The sequence below is a fragment of the Galeopterus variegatus genome, unplaced genomic scaffold (assembly GCF_000696425.1).
Source record: "Galeopterus variegatus unplaced genomic scaffold, G_variegatus-3.0.2 Scaffold6841, whole genome shotgun sequence".
Classification (NCBI taxonomy): domain Eukaryota; kingdom Metazoa; phylum Chordata; class Mammalia; order Dermoptera; family Cynocephalidae; genus Galeopterus; species Galeopterus variegatus.
Window position 1 is genome coordinate 10,681 of NW_007732952.1, and position 15,613 is coordinate 26,293.

Genomic DNA, 15,613 nt, shown 5'->3' on the forward strand with positions numbered 1-15,613 from the left:
AAGCTCAGGTATTTATTCTTTTCAGAAGAGTCCTTCCTATTTTGGATTCATGCCCTTTAGTACGTGTTATTCATGCTTTGAGGAGAGAACTGAAGTTAACACACTGAATATCTGAATTGATGTAATCTAATTTTCCTGCATTTGTTCCTTAAACTTAAATGACTCTTCTTACTGAAAATCTGATGACTAATAAGAGAGATCTCTAGTCCCTATTCCCTGAACATATCCATGAGGTGAATTTGTACAATCACACACATACTTTTATGTATATTTTATGAGCCTTTTCCTATTTTGAGGCTTTTTGCAGTATCAGTTTGTGTATCAATAATGCCAGCCAATGATCTTTCATTTACCAAATAATAGTAAATGTAATAGGCAGAATGTCACTAAAGACAGTGAACCCCTGCAGCTAGTGCAGCGGAGAGCATCTGCTGGTGCGTGGCAGTGTGGAGTGGTCAGAGCCGTAGAAGCGTGTGGCTGTGAGCTCCACAGCTTGTGCAGTGTCGCGTGTGCTGACTGCCTGACCTAATGGCCTCTCTTATCATCTGTCCCACAAAGCTTGTGCTGCTGCACTATCACTGTGTCTTTTCTTTCCCTGCTAAAGAGGTAGGTTTGGCTTATTCCTTTTCTTTTGTATTCTCACCAGTGGACCGCATTGTGGGCCTGGATCAAGTCACTGGGATGACTGAGACAGCTTTTGGCTCTGCGTATAAAACCAAGAAGGGCATGTTTCGTACTGTTGGGCAGCTCTACAAAGAATCTCTCACCAAGCTGATGGCGACACTCCGAAACACCAACCCGAACTTTGTTCGCTGCATCATTCCAAATCATGAAAAGCGGGTGTGTGTAAAGGAAAACATATTCTAGTATTTAAAACTGATCTAGGTCAGGTTACAAAGATTAAACTAAAACTATTATTTGCTTAAACAGGCTGGAAAACTGGATCCACATCTAGTGCTAGATCAGCTTCGCTGTAATGGTGTCCTGGAAGGGATCAGAATCTGTCGTCAGGGGTTCCCCAACCGGATAGTTTTCCAGGAATTCAGACAGAGGTATTGCTAACTTTTACCTTTTTTTGCACATGTATCAAAAATTATCTTAATATGAATTAAAGTGGTGATATAACAAGGAAACATTTTCCCTTGTTCCCTTGATAGGGACAGTTTAGGGATGATCCTCATTACCTTGATGATTGGTAGGAAGACAGAGTGCCTGCTTTATGAAAAGACAGTGTGTTAGGAACTGCTGCAAGTGCCGCAAAAAATACTGACCTCTTCAGCACCCCTGGGGCAGCTTGTGAGATAGACACACTGTTTATTTGTTCAGACAGTTCTACATGGGATTCAAAAATAATTCTCGAGAACTTTTTTTAGTAGATGAGTAATTAAGTAATGTATGTTCTTTTTAGGAAAATGTGAAAATACAGTAGAAGTAAAAAGTAAATAAAAATCATCCAGGACTGATTCCTGAAAACATTTTTGGATATTTCTTTCCATCTTTTTTCAATGAATGTGTATATGTATATATTTTTTCTAATATGTGTGTGTATGCACATGCACAATTACAGTCCTCTAACTAAAATAGAGAAGGGAATAGGATAGATTAGAAAAGGATTAAGAAAAAAAAAAGGAAAAAGGTCAATCAATGTACAGTGGAAGTGGATACAAACATATGATGGGAAATAGTTATTTTAAAATTTTATTTGGTGATTTTCTTTAATGGTTAATTTAGTTTGCTTTTTTCATTCTTTCTTCTGGAAATTAGATTTCAAAATAGGGCAGCATTTGTTGGCCCATGAGCTACATAGGACTGCCAGGGCAAAGAATGGCCTATTTGCCCTTTCTCCCTCTGTTTCAGATGTAACCAACCTGCGAAGCTATTCCAATCCATTTGTGTCTTGAGGACGACCATTAATATGGCCCCATTGTATAATAAACAGTGTGGTAGATTTTCACTTTTTACTGATGAGAGGAAAGGGAGGCATAATTGGCATCCAGGATACAAAGTTGATTGATGTAGCCAGTATTTATCCTTTACTATGGCCAGTGTCTTTTTGTTAAAAAATTTTCTGATTGAGGTATAACCTATATACAGTGCACACATTTTAAGTGTACATCACCATGAACATATGTACATATGTACACCCAGACCAACGCCATTTTGAATGTCACCCTGATACTTTCTAATGTTCTTAATAGAAGCCTGTGAACATTCTTCGAAGAACATTCTGTGAAGGTTCTTCCAGCCTTTTCTGTTATCTAATTAGTGCCTACAGTTGACAGTGACTTAAAATACAAAGAGCCAGATTTTCTTTGCATCTTAAGGATGTGAACATTTTGTAGGAACAAGGAAAATCGGAAGGTTTTTAAAACGTAATGTCTTTGATTCCTCTCTGCCACAACCTCCTAAGTCTAGTCTCTGACCCGAAAGAATTAACCTTATTGTAAGAAATAGAAAACTAGATCTTTAGAAAACCTCAGATTATCACCTGCTCCTTTCTTTACTCTTAACCTAACGTGTATTACCTATCATTTTATTGTCTTTTAGAGAGAATAGAACTCACAGTTAGTAGATACACATGTTCACAAATTTCTACAAAAGACTTTTGGAATCTTTTCTTACAGATATGAGATCCTAACTCCAAATGCTATTCCTAAAGGTTTTATGGATGGCAAGCAAGCCTGCGAACGAATGGTAAGCTTTTCTTGAGAATACTTTTCTTCTGGTTTGTAGACTATAAATATAATCTTTCCAGTAGCAAAAAATAAACAGACTCTTTCTCTCATAGATCCGGGCTTTAGAATTGGACCCAAACTTGTATAGAATTGGACAGAGCAAGATATTTTTCAGAGCTGGAGTTTTGGCACATTTAGAGGAAGAAAGAGATTTAAAAATCACCGATATCATTATCTTCTTCCAAGCTGTTTGCAGAGGTTACCTAGCCAGAAAGTAAGTGGGTACTCATGAACACCTGCTAAGGATGTTTGTGCAGAGCATCGCACTTTGTGCCAGGGAAGCAAGAGGGCATGAGAAATGTGGGAGAAGAGGCTTGAGAAATGGGCACTGGTCAGGTATGAGAAGTGTGGGGGTATGACAGCGAGGTGGATCTGTGTTTTCAAGGCCACCTGGCTGCCATGGGCACAGTCCATTGAGGGAGGGGCAAGAGGAGTTAGGTGGGCCCATTGTGCGGGCTGTTGTAGTGATTTGTCTGAAAGATGATGGTGCCTGGGCCCAAGACAGTGGTGGTGGAGATTGAGAGAAAGTTGTTGGATTTTAGATAGAATTCAAAGAACTTAGACCTGTTTTTGATTAAGCACATAATACTAGTGTTTTCTTTACTTCTTCCTACTGAAGACTTAACCTTTGGGAGTGAGAGGAGATGAGAGAGGAGAATAGTTCACCATCCAGACAGTTTTGAAAAACAGAATGTGAGCACCTGCCCTGGAGGTTAACGTTGTGCAGCGACGTCCTCCCAGTGTGGGTTGGGAAGCAGCTCTGGTTCACAGGCAGCCCGTTTGCCCAGGCACTGAAGAAGGTGGAAGCAGCGCTTGTGTTCCTTTGCCTGTAAAATAGAACGCTGAGTAAAAAGGGTGGCGTGGAAAGTTCAAGAGAGATGGATGATATCCTTAGTGATTGATGCTAAGAAACATTTGGTGAGAAGGAGCAAAAGACTTGGGTTTTTATGTATTAATGCTTAGAGCATGTTTAAATAATAAAGTGGACCTGTTTATAGCAAAGGCCATCCTTACAGTGTCCACTGGACTATAGAATGCCTAACGTAGTGTAAAGAGTAAGCCCCAGCCGGTGCCTTTCTAGCTCAGGCTTTACACCTCTCAGAGACATACTGCACTGTCAAAAGTGCAGGAGATGGGGCTGGCCCGGTGGCGCACTGGATGGTGCGCTGCTTGGGAAGCGCGGCAGCGCTCCCGTCCGAGGGAAGTAGTTAAATATACTTTGTGCAGCCTTTTCACTGACTTTGGTCTAAACCTTGCTTGCAAAAATTTCAAGATAGAAAATTTCAAACAAAGATATTACACTCACATCATCCCATCTTAAAACTAATAAATCTATATAATCTTACATGTGAGTCAGCATGCCTATATCATTTGCAGCCACTGTCCCTAAATATTTTAGTCACGCTATGTATATGGTAGAACAGAACTTAAAATTAGGATACATCAATAAAAGAAAACAGCCTATCCAAAAGAACCAGCTTATAATGTGAAAAAAAGGCAGAGTAGTACTTACAGTAGTCAAAAAGGTAGATATTTACATGGAAGTCCATGAACTTGAGGCTGAAGTACCTCAACCTCCATCTGAGGACATTGGGATAAGTTTAAAAAGAGGGAAAGAACAGAGTGATTTTAAACACTTTTGAAAACATGTTGAACAGTGCCTGACACATAGTAGGTACTCAAGGAAAGCCAGCTGCCTCATTCAGTGCCTGGCATGATCCTGACTCACCATTCTAACAGTTTTATCTCCCAGAGGACCAAGGAAGTAACTAGGGCAGTGGTTTTTAATAAGAAGATTGGATGAATTTTTATGGTATTCCTGAAGGCAACTGCAAGAATTGGAGAGTGGTTGCTTTATATTTCAAAAGGCATTTTTGAAACTATTGTATTTATAGTAGAAACTCTTGGAATTAAGACTTGGCCAGACCTTTTTAGCTGGTAGGGATAAGAAGGTAGAAGGCTTTGTTGGGAGCAAGAACAAAAGCAGCTACAAAGCAGTGGGCACAAGGAAAATTCTAAGAAGCAAGGGAGGAGTGAGTTGGCAATATGAAAGTGCTGGGATTCCTGAAAGGAACTGTGATAGGCAGGTCAGCAGAAAACTGAAAGTTGTTGTTTGTGCTCTAAAACAGAAGCTGTCGGGTCGTTTCTTAAGACCCTTCCACGTGCATCCTGATCCAGCTGTTTGCTGGAGTAAATGAATAATTCTACAGTATTTCACCATCTTTTCTCTTTCCCAGGAGAATCCTATAGATACTCCTGTAAAAGGACTCAAGAAGGGGCCAGTTGTAAAAGGGGGCAGTTGTAAAAGGACTCAAGAAGGGGCCAGTTGTAAAAGGGGGCAGTTGTAAAAGGACTCAAGAAGAGGCCAGTCATTCATTCATTCACTCAGCCAACATATTTTGAGGAGGCCTTGAGTATACCAGTCACTTGATTGTATGCTGAGAACACAAAAATAACCAGGCCATAATCCCTGCTCCTAAGGCTCATTCACTCAGCCAACATATTTTGAGGAGGCCTTGAGTATATCAGTCACTTGATTGTATGCTGAGAACACAAAAATAACCAGGCCATAATCCCTGCTCCTAAGGAGTTCAGAATCTAGTTGCAAAGGTAGTTGTGTAAGTAGGTAATTGGAGTAGAGCATAAGTGCTATGAGAGAGGGATGAGGGAGACTCTGAGATCGTTCTGGTGCTCTGAAAACCAGGGAATGAAAATGTTTGAGTAGTGGGTAGTCCACAGAAGGTGTGCAGTAGAGAAGGCTAAATGAAAAAGCTGCTAAATAACAAGTCTAGGGAGTCTTTTATCAATATCTAAAATGCAGCCTAAGTAGTGGGATGGGGTAGGAACCAGACTGCTGGAGTCAGGGAGTAAGGTAGCAGGGGCAGTTGCCTGTGGATCCTGAAAGTTTGATAATGAGGAGAAAAAGATAAATTGTGTATCAGAAGGAATGGCGAGTAATGAACTTTGTTTGGGTCTGGGGGTTGTTTGGGCAGGAGAGGGGGTGAAGGTTTCATAAGGAGAGCTGTGTTCCTGAAGGAGAGTGAGAAATTGAAAATACCAGAGTAGAGGTAAAAAGGAAGTGGGTCTTAGATCACACCGAGGGAGGGAGAAGGCAGCGTCATGTAGTGGGAAAGGCACAGATGTGGATGTGATGGGAAGACTAGGGTTCCACAGTTCACGCATCATCCCCACGTCCTATAGAAAGGCTCTCGAGTGTGAATGAGAGAAATTAGCACGATGATCCGCACGCTCATTGGAGCTTCAGAATGCCGGGCTGTGTTGTGGCAAAGCAGAGGGAAGGAGGAAAAAATTACTTTAGAGAGGGGAAGGAATGTTCTTCTGTGACAGCAGAAGGAAAACGGGAGAGTAGCTAATAAAGGAGCAATAAAAAGCACCAGCAAGGGGAAGATGAGGGGCCTTCTGTCACATGCTCTTTGTTGCCTCGGGAAAACAGGTGTGTTTATAGCCATGAGTGCGCACACGCAGGTTTGTGCTCATGTGGGCACATGGCCGCAGCAGAACGTGCAGGGCAGCGTCTGTGACAAAGGTGCAGGAATCAGGGATGTGTGTGTGAGGCCAGCTGCGCAGGCCATGAGCGGCGCGGACCCGAGTGGCGTTCCCACTGCCTCACGTACTCCCCCGAGAACTGATTTGATGTTCCCAGTCCCTGTCCTAGACGAATAGGAATGTTGGCCATTAGAAAGTCTTCCTGTGACAACTAAGACACCTTTTTATCTACATAGTAAATTTTTCTCACTGTTCTTCAGGGCCTTTGCCAAGAAGCAGCAACAACTAAGTGCCTTAAAGGTCTTGCAGCGGAACTGTGCCGCCTATCTGAAATTACGGCACTGGCAGTGGTGGCGAGTCTTCACAAAGGTGGACTTTACTTATGTCTTTCTAAATGCTTTTCTAGATAGCAGAGTTTGGTCAGACAGTGCCCATAGGAAAGATGTGATGATAAACTATTTAATGTTCCTATAGGTGAAGCCTCTCCTACAAGTTACTCGCCAGGAGGAAGAACTTCAGGCCAAAGATGAAGAGTTGTTGAAGGTGAAGGAGAAGCAGACCAAGGTGGAAGGAGAGCTGGAGGAGATGGAGCGGAAGCACCAGCAGGTGTGTGCTGACTTCGTGAACTCGCACACCCCGGCATCAGAAGGAGATCCTCCACCGATAGCCTCTCACACGTTCACTCAGGAATAGTTATTTTATGTGAGGCATGTCCACTCTTTTCAAAGCATACACACCTTGAGAAGAGAGTAAACATACATTATGCCTTGCATTTTAGATTTATGTAAATTAAAATCAACCCTACTTTTGCATCTTTGCCTGTGTCATTCTTTGGCATGCAAATGGTCAAGTTTGCTACCGAGCTTACCTGTTTGAGATGAGGCTCACAGCACTGTTAACTTACCGTGTCTGCTTATGAGGGGAACTAGAACAAGAATAAAAGGATGAGATGGTTGAGCACAAGGCCACCACCTGCCTCTTTCCTAGTGACAGTGGTCTTGAATCAGCGTCCCTCTTCCGGGCAGGTATTGTTCATGGACAAAGCAGAGGCTCAGGAAATGTTTGTGGATGACAGTAATAGAACTGTAGTGTTAAAAGCCAAAAATATTAACGGTAGAGGCCAAGAATATCACTTGATATCAGACAGGCTTTGGTAGTAACCATGAACTTTATAATCTTTAAATATTTTCCCTCTCTTATTTATCTGGCCCTCTATAACTTACCTTAATAAAAGAACTATAATTCTTAAAATAGTATGAATTTAGAATGTATTATCCAGGATAACTTGGACAATAGGAACAACCAAAAATGTTTGCATCTAGTTTATTTTGCTGTAGCCAAAAACATACTTGAAAGTTTGCCAGTAATGTCACACAGTAGTCCCTCCTTACCCGCAGTTTCACTATATACAATTTTAGTTACCCACACTCAGCTGTGGTCTGAAAATATTAAATGGGAAATTCCAGAAATAAACAATTCATAAGTTTTAAATCATGCACTGTTCTGAATAGCATGATGACATCTTGTGCTGTCCTGCTCTGTCCACCCAGGACTTGGGTCACCCATCATCCAGTGCATCCTCACTATATACAAGACCTGCCCTTTTGTCACTCAGTAGCTGTCACAGTTATCAGATCATCTACAACAGTATGAAATGGCTTTTTCAAGTAACCTTTATTTTACTTAATGATGGCCCCAAAGCGAAAGAGAGTTGTGCCTAGTTTATAAATTAAACTTTATTATAGGTATGTGTGTTTAGGAAAAGACATGGCATATAAAGGGTTCAGTATTATCTGTGGTTTCAGGCCTCCACTGAGAGTCTCGGACTCTACGCCCCACGGATAAGGGAGGGACTACTGTATATTTTTAACTCCAAGTTTCTTTGACGACATGCATCGACCACTGAAATCACGATGAATATATCTTGTGTATCCACTGGAGGCAAGTCATAATACAATCATGCGTTGCTTAACAACAGGGCCGTGTCCTGAGAAATGCACTGTTAGGTGATTTCATTGTTGCATAAACATCATAGTATGTTCTTACACAAACCTAGATGGTATAGTCACTGTCCCATATGCTGTCTGTCACTGACTGAAACGTCATTATGCAGCGCATGACTGTACTGTACACTTTATTGTGATCGCAGCTTTTAGAAGAGAAGAACATCCTTGCAGAACAATTACAAGCTGAGACTGAGCTCTTTGCTGAAGCAGAGGAGATGAGAGCAAGACTTGCTGCTAAAAAGCAAGAATTAGAAGAGATACTACATGACTTGGAGTCTAGGGTTGAAGAAGAAGAAGAAAGAAACCAGATCCTCCAAAATGAAAAGAAAAAAATGCAAGCACACATTCAGGTATCTGTAATAGTTTTATTTCCAGTTATGTTTTGGATTTTCAAGTGGATCTGTTGAATAAACTGAAGCTATGTGTTCAGATTCTTGTGTCCATTTTGAAGCAAAAGGATTCTAGGTTATGGGTACATATCCTCAGAAAGATGACCATGATTAAAGCACATGAGTGATAGTTTCTTCCAACAGGTTTGTTAATTTTGAATAGGAATCTTTTTTATTTACTGATGTGGCATCTTGCAGTATGCAAAGAGATTCAAAGTCAGAAACTTCCCAGGGTCTGGAGCATTCTGTTGAGGACCTAACTTGTTCTTTATGTTGTCATTACTAATTCTTTTGCTCATTCCATTCATTAGATAGGCATCTACTAAGTGGTTCAGTTCATAAGAAATGGTCAGCACTCATGTAGGAGGTGGCCAAGTATCAGAATTTCAAAAATTTAGCTCTTCCCTGATACTTTCTTTTTGAAATATAAGCTATACTCATGTGAAGCACAACTAACTGTATACGTGGTGGAATGCACAAACAAATGATAGTTATTCTGTCCGTACCCTACAACACACCCACCTTTTTCTCCTCTCTCCCATCACCATGCTATCTAATATACTTTTTTTTTTTTGCCTTTTTCCGTGTCCGGCAACGGATCGCAACCCTCAGTGTTGCCCCCGTACCAGACCGGGGACCAGCAACGGGATCGCAACCCTCGGCGTTGCTCCTGCGCCTCGCTCAGCCAGTGAGTGGGAACCGGTCTGTATGTGGGATCCGAACCCTCGGGCGGGAGCGCCGCCGCGCTTCCCAAACGGCGCACTATCCAGTGTGCCACCGGGCCGGCCCCTCTAATATACTTTGAGTGTCAGCGTGTCTGTATCTGCCACCATTGCTTCATGGATCCAGTACCAAACTCTTTCTCCCATGATCTCTCTTAATATATTTCTCAACCCACAGCTTACAATTCAGACATTAGAACCACAAAAGATATATATTACTTCCTTAGTAAACACCCCATCCAATAAATCATCTAGACACTTGCATTTCTTCCATTCTCCAACACAAACAGCTTTCAAATATCCCATAATAGGTTACTAGAATATCACAAAAGCTATAAAAAGTGCATACTCTTTAATCCAGCAATTCTAATTCTAGGAACTTTATTAAAAGATAAATCAATGGAAGCCATCTAAATTATTCAGCAATAGGGGATTATTAAACCATAGTAATACTCTACAGTTAAAAATAAAAAGAATTTATTTTCGTGGGTATTCATATTAGTAAAGATAGTTGCAAAAAGCGTGTATACATAAGATTTAATTAAAATAATTATATAACAAATTTATATGTATGATTTTGTCTGTGAATATCCAGAAGATCTAGAATAATCTTCCAACAACAGTGAGTTATCCTTGATGGTTTTATCAAAGGTTTTGATTTTCTTTTCTCTTTGTTTAATAGCATTTGCTGATTTCAATAATATTTTACCCATATAGGGGAAGGATACTCAAATTCATCTCCAGTCTCCCCAGTCTGTTTTTTTAACTCTAAATTTCAACAATTTCACATGAAATGCTTGCATTTCTTCACTCTATTTAGAAAACAAATATGTAGGAACAGGGTTTATTTTTTGTTTTGTCTTGCTTTTTCAAGACTTTTATCTTCACATTCTTACTCTTTTAAGCTTCTAGTTTCTTGCACTGTTATCTTAATTTATTATCTCCTTTTGTGACATGGAAAATCAAACACATTCTAAAAATATTCATAGTATTATTAAATTATTAAGTATTGATTTTTTTCTCTTTCAGCCCCAAAATATGAATTTTAATTACTATATGTTTTTCCAGTTTACAAATGTACCAAACATTTAATTACAAAGACCTTTTGAAGCATGTTCATAGCTCTTCAGTAACACTTTACTGTATGTCTTTTTATGTAAATCACATCTGTGACAGTTTCCTGAAATTGCTGGTTTAAAAGAAATGCCCATTTTCAAAGCTTGCTGTACTTTGCCATGTTGGCTTCCAGAAGGATTGACCCAGCGTGTGCTTTAACCTGTAGTGGATATAAATGTCTGTTTCACATAACTGCATTCCCTATTTTTTAAAATATCCTTGCCATTTTGAAAATTGAAAATTAGTGTCTCATTGTAATGCATTCCTGTGCCCTGTTAATGTGTGGTTGAATCTGATGGAGAAAGTAGGGGGACTGACTGTGTTCTTCTTCACAAGGACCTGGAAGAGCAGCTGGATGAGGAAGAAGGGGCTCGGCAGAAGCTACAGCTGGAAAAGGTGACAGCAGAGGCTAAAATCAAGAAGATGGAAGAGGAGATTCTGCTTCTCGAGGACCAAAATTCCAAATTTATCAAAGTAAGGGGCTGTTTCCATTACAAAGTTGATTTTAGAATTCAGAAAATATTCATGTTGATATGCTCACTGAAAGGGGCTTCAAACAGGAAATTCTCAAGAGGATTTTAAGTTTATTTACTTAACTTTTTCAGTAAGTCTCTATAGATGTCTAAATCCACCGAATATCCTTGCAGGCATTTAGACTTTTAACTTGTGCATGTTGTGCACATGGGTCACTCACTGATGACAGGTTGACTTATAGCCATCTGTGCAGGTGTTACTACAGCCAACACTGCTGTGGAACCCTGAATTCCTGGCTTAGAGGGAGGCACCCACAGGAGTGGGCCTTCCTGCCTTTCTGGAATATACAATCCACAGGGGGAGGCAGTGCCAATATTACTCATTTTCTCTCTTGTCAAAGAGAGTTAACTTTATCAGTAATAACAAACATAAGTTGTTTTGAATGTCTTTTCTGAAGCAATCGTTTTTTTCTACTCAGGAAAAGAAACTCATGGAAGATCGCATTGCTGAGTGTTCCTCTCAGCTGGCTGAAGAGGAAGAAAAGGCAAAAAACTTGGCCAAAATCAGGAATAAGCAAGAAGTGATGATCTCAGATCTAGAAGGTTAGTGTTAAGGGCTAGAGAAATTTAGGACTGGGACATGTGAGTGTTCAGATTTTACGTTAATTAGAACATGCAATAATAGAAAGTGTACACGGTGATTAATAATAAGGGCCTTCAGTTTGGGTTCAGTTATTAAAATTAGTCTCTTATAAGTTATCTTATATTGCCTAGTCACTTAATATTTATGATGGAATGGCATTAGAATGACTACTTTTTTAGGTTTGGTACTGTGGCAAAAGATACTGCCCTTTGGTTGACATGGTTGGGATCTAAATTAAGTTTGAATCCTACAGACCATTGAACTTTCTGTGTATTTGATCTGAAAACTGCATTAAAGTGCCTAGGTTTCACCTCACACAGGGACTGGCCACTGACATAAAAACCAGCAGGGACAGAGGAGAAAACTGCTGAGGGTAACAGCATCTCATTCCAATAACAAAAGTAATGTCAGGAAATCCTAGAACATTAGGATTTCTGCAAAAGAAATAAGAAAAGAGGGTAGAAGTTGGAAAGAGCATATAAAGCCTTTCCTCAGCCTAGCCTCTAGAGACTGGTGTCCTTACCAGGGGAAGCTTCTGTGAGTTCTGTGCAGGTGTCCACAGGGGTGTGCCCACTCTCTTTCTTAATCCATGCTTTTATGATGGGGATAAAATGGAGCTGTTTTTTTTAAAAAATTACAGTTTTGTTTGTTTGTTTTAATATAGACAAAAGAGGGAATGTCAGCATGAAGTCATTTTCATAAACTATTTTTACTAGAATATGGTTCTTCTGCCCAAAATCAGCTCTGCCTGTTTTTTCCTCACCTGTGTGATTAGCCTGTGAACTTGGTCTCATCCTCTCAGCAGATTGGTCCCTGCTGGGGACACAGAGGCATACAGGTTGCATGGCTGTGAGGAAGGCATTTGAATGGAACGGATCACTAGCATTAATTAAGAGATCACTACAGAATTTTAGAGGGGAGGTAGGAAGAGGTGCATAGCCCTTTCTGCCTCCTCCTCTGTCTTTTCTGCCCCAGTGCCTGGGGATGGCAGTCTTCTTGTTTCAAACCAGAGATTCCTGCTGAAAGGGGAAGGAGGACAGGCTGTTACAGACATGCCTCACACCTGCTGAGCCACTCACCAGGCCTGGCACAGCTATGGGTTTGACATGAGGGGATCCAGAGCACTCCAGCTCATTTCTCATGAAAGACATCCTTAGACTCTACCCAGTTTCTTTCTTAAAATTCTATCCTCACACTAACTTATCTCACCTTCAGTTTGATCTTGGTGGGTTTCAAATGACTGAGCAATTGACACAGTGTTATCAAGGCAATGACATGCTTTTGAATAAAGTGGCTTATTTTCAACTTGGATCAGGTTAAATTTTGAGTTTATTTACATGGGGTGTTGACGAACATCTTATATCTTGCCTTAAAGAACGTTTAAAGAAGGAAGAGAAGACTCGGCAGGAACTGGAAAAGGCCAAAAGAAAACTTGATGGTGAAACGACTGACCTGCAGGACCAGATTGCTGAGCTCCAGGCGCAGATTGATGAGCTCAAGATCCAGCTGGCCAAGAAGGAGGAGGAGCTGCAGGGCGCACTGGCCAGGTCTGCGGCACCGCGCGGCTCTGCCTTGAACATGTTGCTGCGGGGTTTGGTGTCAGCAGAATTTCTCACATCTGAAAGCACACTGAAACCCTGGGGAAGTGAGACGTGGTTTACTTGCTGTTGTGTATGACATAAGAAGGTGAAAAACCTAGGAGTACATAACTTGTGGCAGGGCTACAAGAAGATCTCGTTAGCATTCTTCATATTTATACTTTAGTCACATCAGGAAGTCTTTGAAAATTCACACTAGAACAAATTATTTCACCATATCAAATGTTTTCTTTTATGTACATTATAGATGAATTTCAGTATGTTTTGGAACTTTAGAGGAAATCACTTTTCAGAAATGATATTCTCCCACAGATATGTACAGTCAATTATGTTTGAATAAAATAAAGAAAAAGGAATAGAAACAATATTCCCTCACTTATAGCATAATTTGATACTCAGTTCCAAACCATTCAGTTTTAGAAAACAAATCATATTTAGTGAATATAATATTTCATTTATTTATAAAGAATAACTATTTGGCTACATGGTCATAGTACTTGGAGTTGAATTTACAATGTATTTTAATCAAGAAAATCTTATAGCAAAAAATTTTCTCTGGCCCTTGTCACTATTAGTCTTACTCTGGCCAGATCAGCCACTTTTTCACTTAGGAAGATGAGAGCTAGACTCTAGAATTAAAGTTCCTCACCATCCACTATCATGTCTGTCAGCTTCCCTGTCCCTCACCTCAAACATCCCAACTATTCCCTATCAGAAAAATCTACCAACATTTTAAACCACACAAATAAGCTAAAAGGTGCAATACTAGAAAGAGGAGAGTGTGACGTCTCTTTCTTCTACTGTGTTCCACGAACGTCTCTGAATCTGTAGATTCACTACAGGCTGGGTGCCAACTTGGTAGACTAGACTGCTACGTGGAGCAGTGTTCTAACTACAACAATATTTTACTTCAGAGAAAAATATTTTTACATTCTAAAAATATAAATATTGTGAAAGTGAGATTTTCCTACCTTTTAATGGAGAATTATAGCCCTTTGGAAAGGGGGCTGGGCTGGATGGATGCTAATTCTGCCTTTGCCACTAGTAGCTTTGAGGCCTTCAGCAAGTCATTCACTTGAGGCCCTTGCACCTGCCCCAGCAGGCCCTGAGTGGCTGCTCCGGCCTCAGACCCCAGGAAGAAAGGATGTGTAACTAGCGTCTCTCATGGCAAGGTACTCAGGGTCTGGTTCACCTGAGAAACAGTCCCTCCCTGTACCCTCTCTGAGTGCTTCTTGTGCCTGGATGTTTTAACAGAGGTGACGACGAAACTCTCCATAAGAACAACGCACTCAAAGTTGTGCGAGAACTACAAGCCCAAATTGCTGAACTTCAGGAAGACTTTGAGTCTGAGAAGGCTTCGCGGAACAAGGCAGAAAAGCAGAAGAGGGACTTGAGTGAAGAACTGGAAGCTCTGAAAACAGAGCTGGAGGATACTCTGGACACCACAGCGGCTCAGCAAGAACTCCGGTGAGTGTGGGGAAGGGGACAGCTCACGTGGTGTCTGCTGGCCTCCCGTCCAGGTCTCGCAGAAGCACTTTGCATGCGCTTGCTGTCTCTGGGAGATGGCATGTTTTTCTTTATGACGTCATTCTCAGTACCCTCTCTCCCTCCTGGCAATGACGGCGTGTGGAACGGTGATGAAGTAGCAACGGTTAGAAACAAATCAGCCTATAGATAGAAATGCCTGTGCGGGGGTGGGTGGATGGTCCAATAGACATGTGTGGAACAGTGATGAAGTAGCAACGGTTAGAAACAAATCAGCCTATAGATAGAAATGCCTGTGCGGGGGTGGGTGGATGGTCCAATAGATAGAAACACAGAGTGATCTGTGACTAGAAAAGCCATGGTCAATGACAGACATCTAGGGAAAGACGTGTGGAACGGTGATGAAGTAGCAACGGTTAGAAACAAATCAGCCTATAGATAGAAATGCCTGTGCGGGGGTGGGTGGATGGTCCAATAGACAGAAACACAGAGTGATCTGTGACTAGAAAAGCCATGGTCAATGACAGACATCTAGGGAAAGACAGAGGGACAGTTACACACAGAGAGAGGGTTGGAAAGAGATTTATAGATACAGGTAAGCCCAGAGGGAATGATGGGATAAACAAATACAGAGGAGATGCATGGGAGGTCAGGCATCTGCTGGCAGTGCCAATCGGTGTGAACAGTGGTAGGCAAACAGATGAGAAGGGAGGTATGCATTCACAAAGACGAAAGGAAGGTGAGTACAGGTTCTCAGACAAGGTATGTACCAGGCAGAGACACACAGTATCGAATGAGCCAGCAGCTGGTGCAGGCGCAAAGAAAGTGACAAGCATAGGTGAACATAGTAAGAAGGTTTGCAGGTAGAAACCTTCAGCATATCAGCCCAGAGCAAGTCACAGGAGATCTGTAGTAGTGAGCAGATGAAGAGCCCACGCA

At 41.1% G+C, this 15,613-nt stretch overlaps 1 protein-coding gene across 1 annotated transcript in view; it reads left to right on the top strand.

The window, feature by feature from the left end:
* The first annotated feature begins 528 nt into the window (after positions 1 to 528).
* The window catches only part of LOC103606789 (myosin-10), a 46,554-nt gene continuing 31,469 nt past the window's right edge, over positions 529 to 15,613 (top strand). The window contains exons 1-11 of the mRNA XM_008591335.1: positions 529 to 840; positions 931 to 1,052; positions 2,625 to 2,694; positions 2,789 to 2,949; positions 6,503 to 6,611; positions 6,717 to 6,848; positions 8,392 to 8,598; positions 10,812 to 10,949; positions 11,428 to 11,551; positions 12,967 to 13,138; positions 14,444 to 14,656. Coding sequence (XP_008589557.1) covers positions 529 to 840; positions 931 to 1,052; positions 2,625 to 2,694; positions 2,789 to 2,949; positions 6,503 to 6,611; positions 6,717 to 6,848; positions 8,392 to 8,598; positions 10,812 to 10,949; positions 11,428 to 11,551; positions 12,967 to 13,138; positions 14,444 to 14,656 — 1,760 coding nt within the window. The remainder of the gene's footprint in view (positions 841 to 930; positions 1,053 to 2,624; positions 2,695 to 2,788; positions 2,950 to 6,502; positions 6,612 to 6,716; positions 6,849 to 8,391; positions 8,599 to 10,811; positions 10,950 to 11,427; positions 11,552 to 12,966; positions 13,139 to 14,443; positions 14,657 to 15,613) is intronic.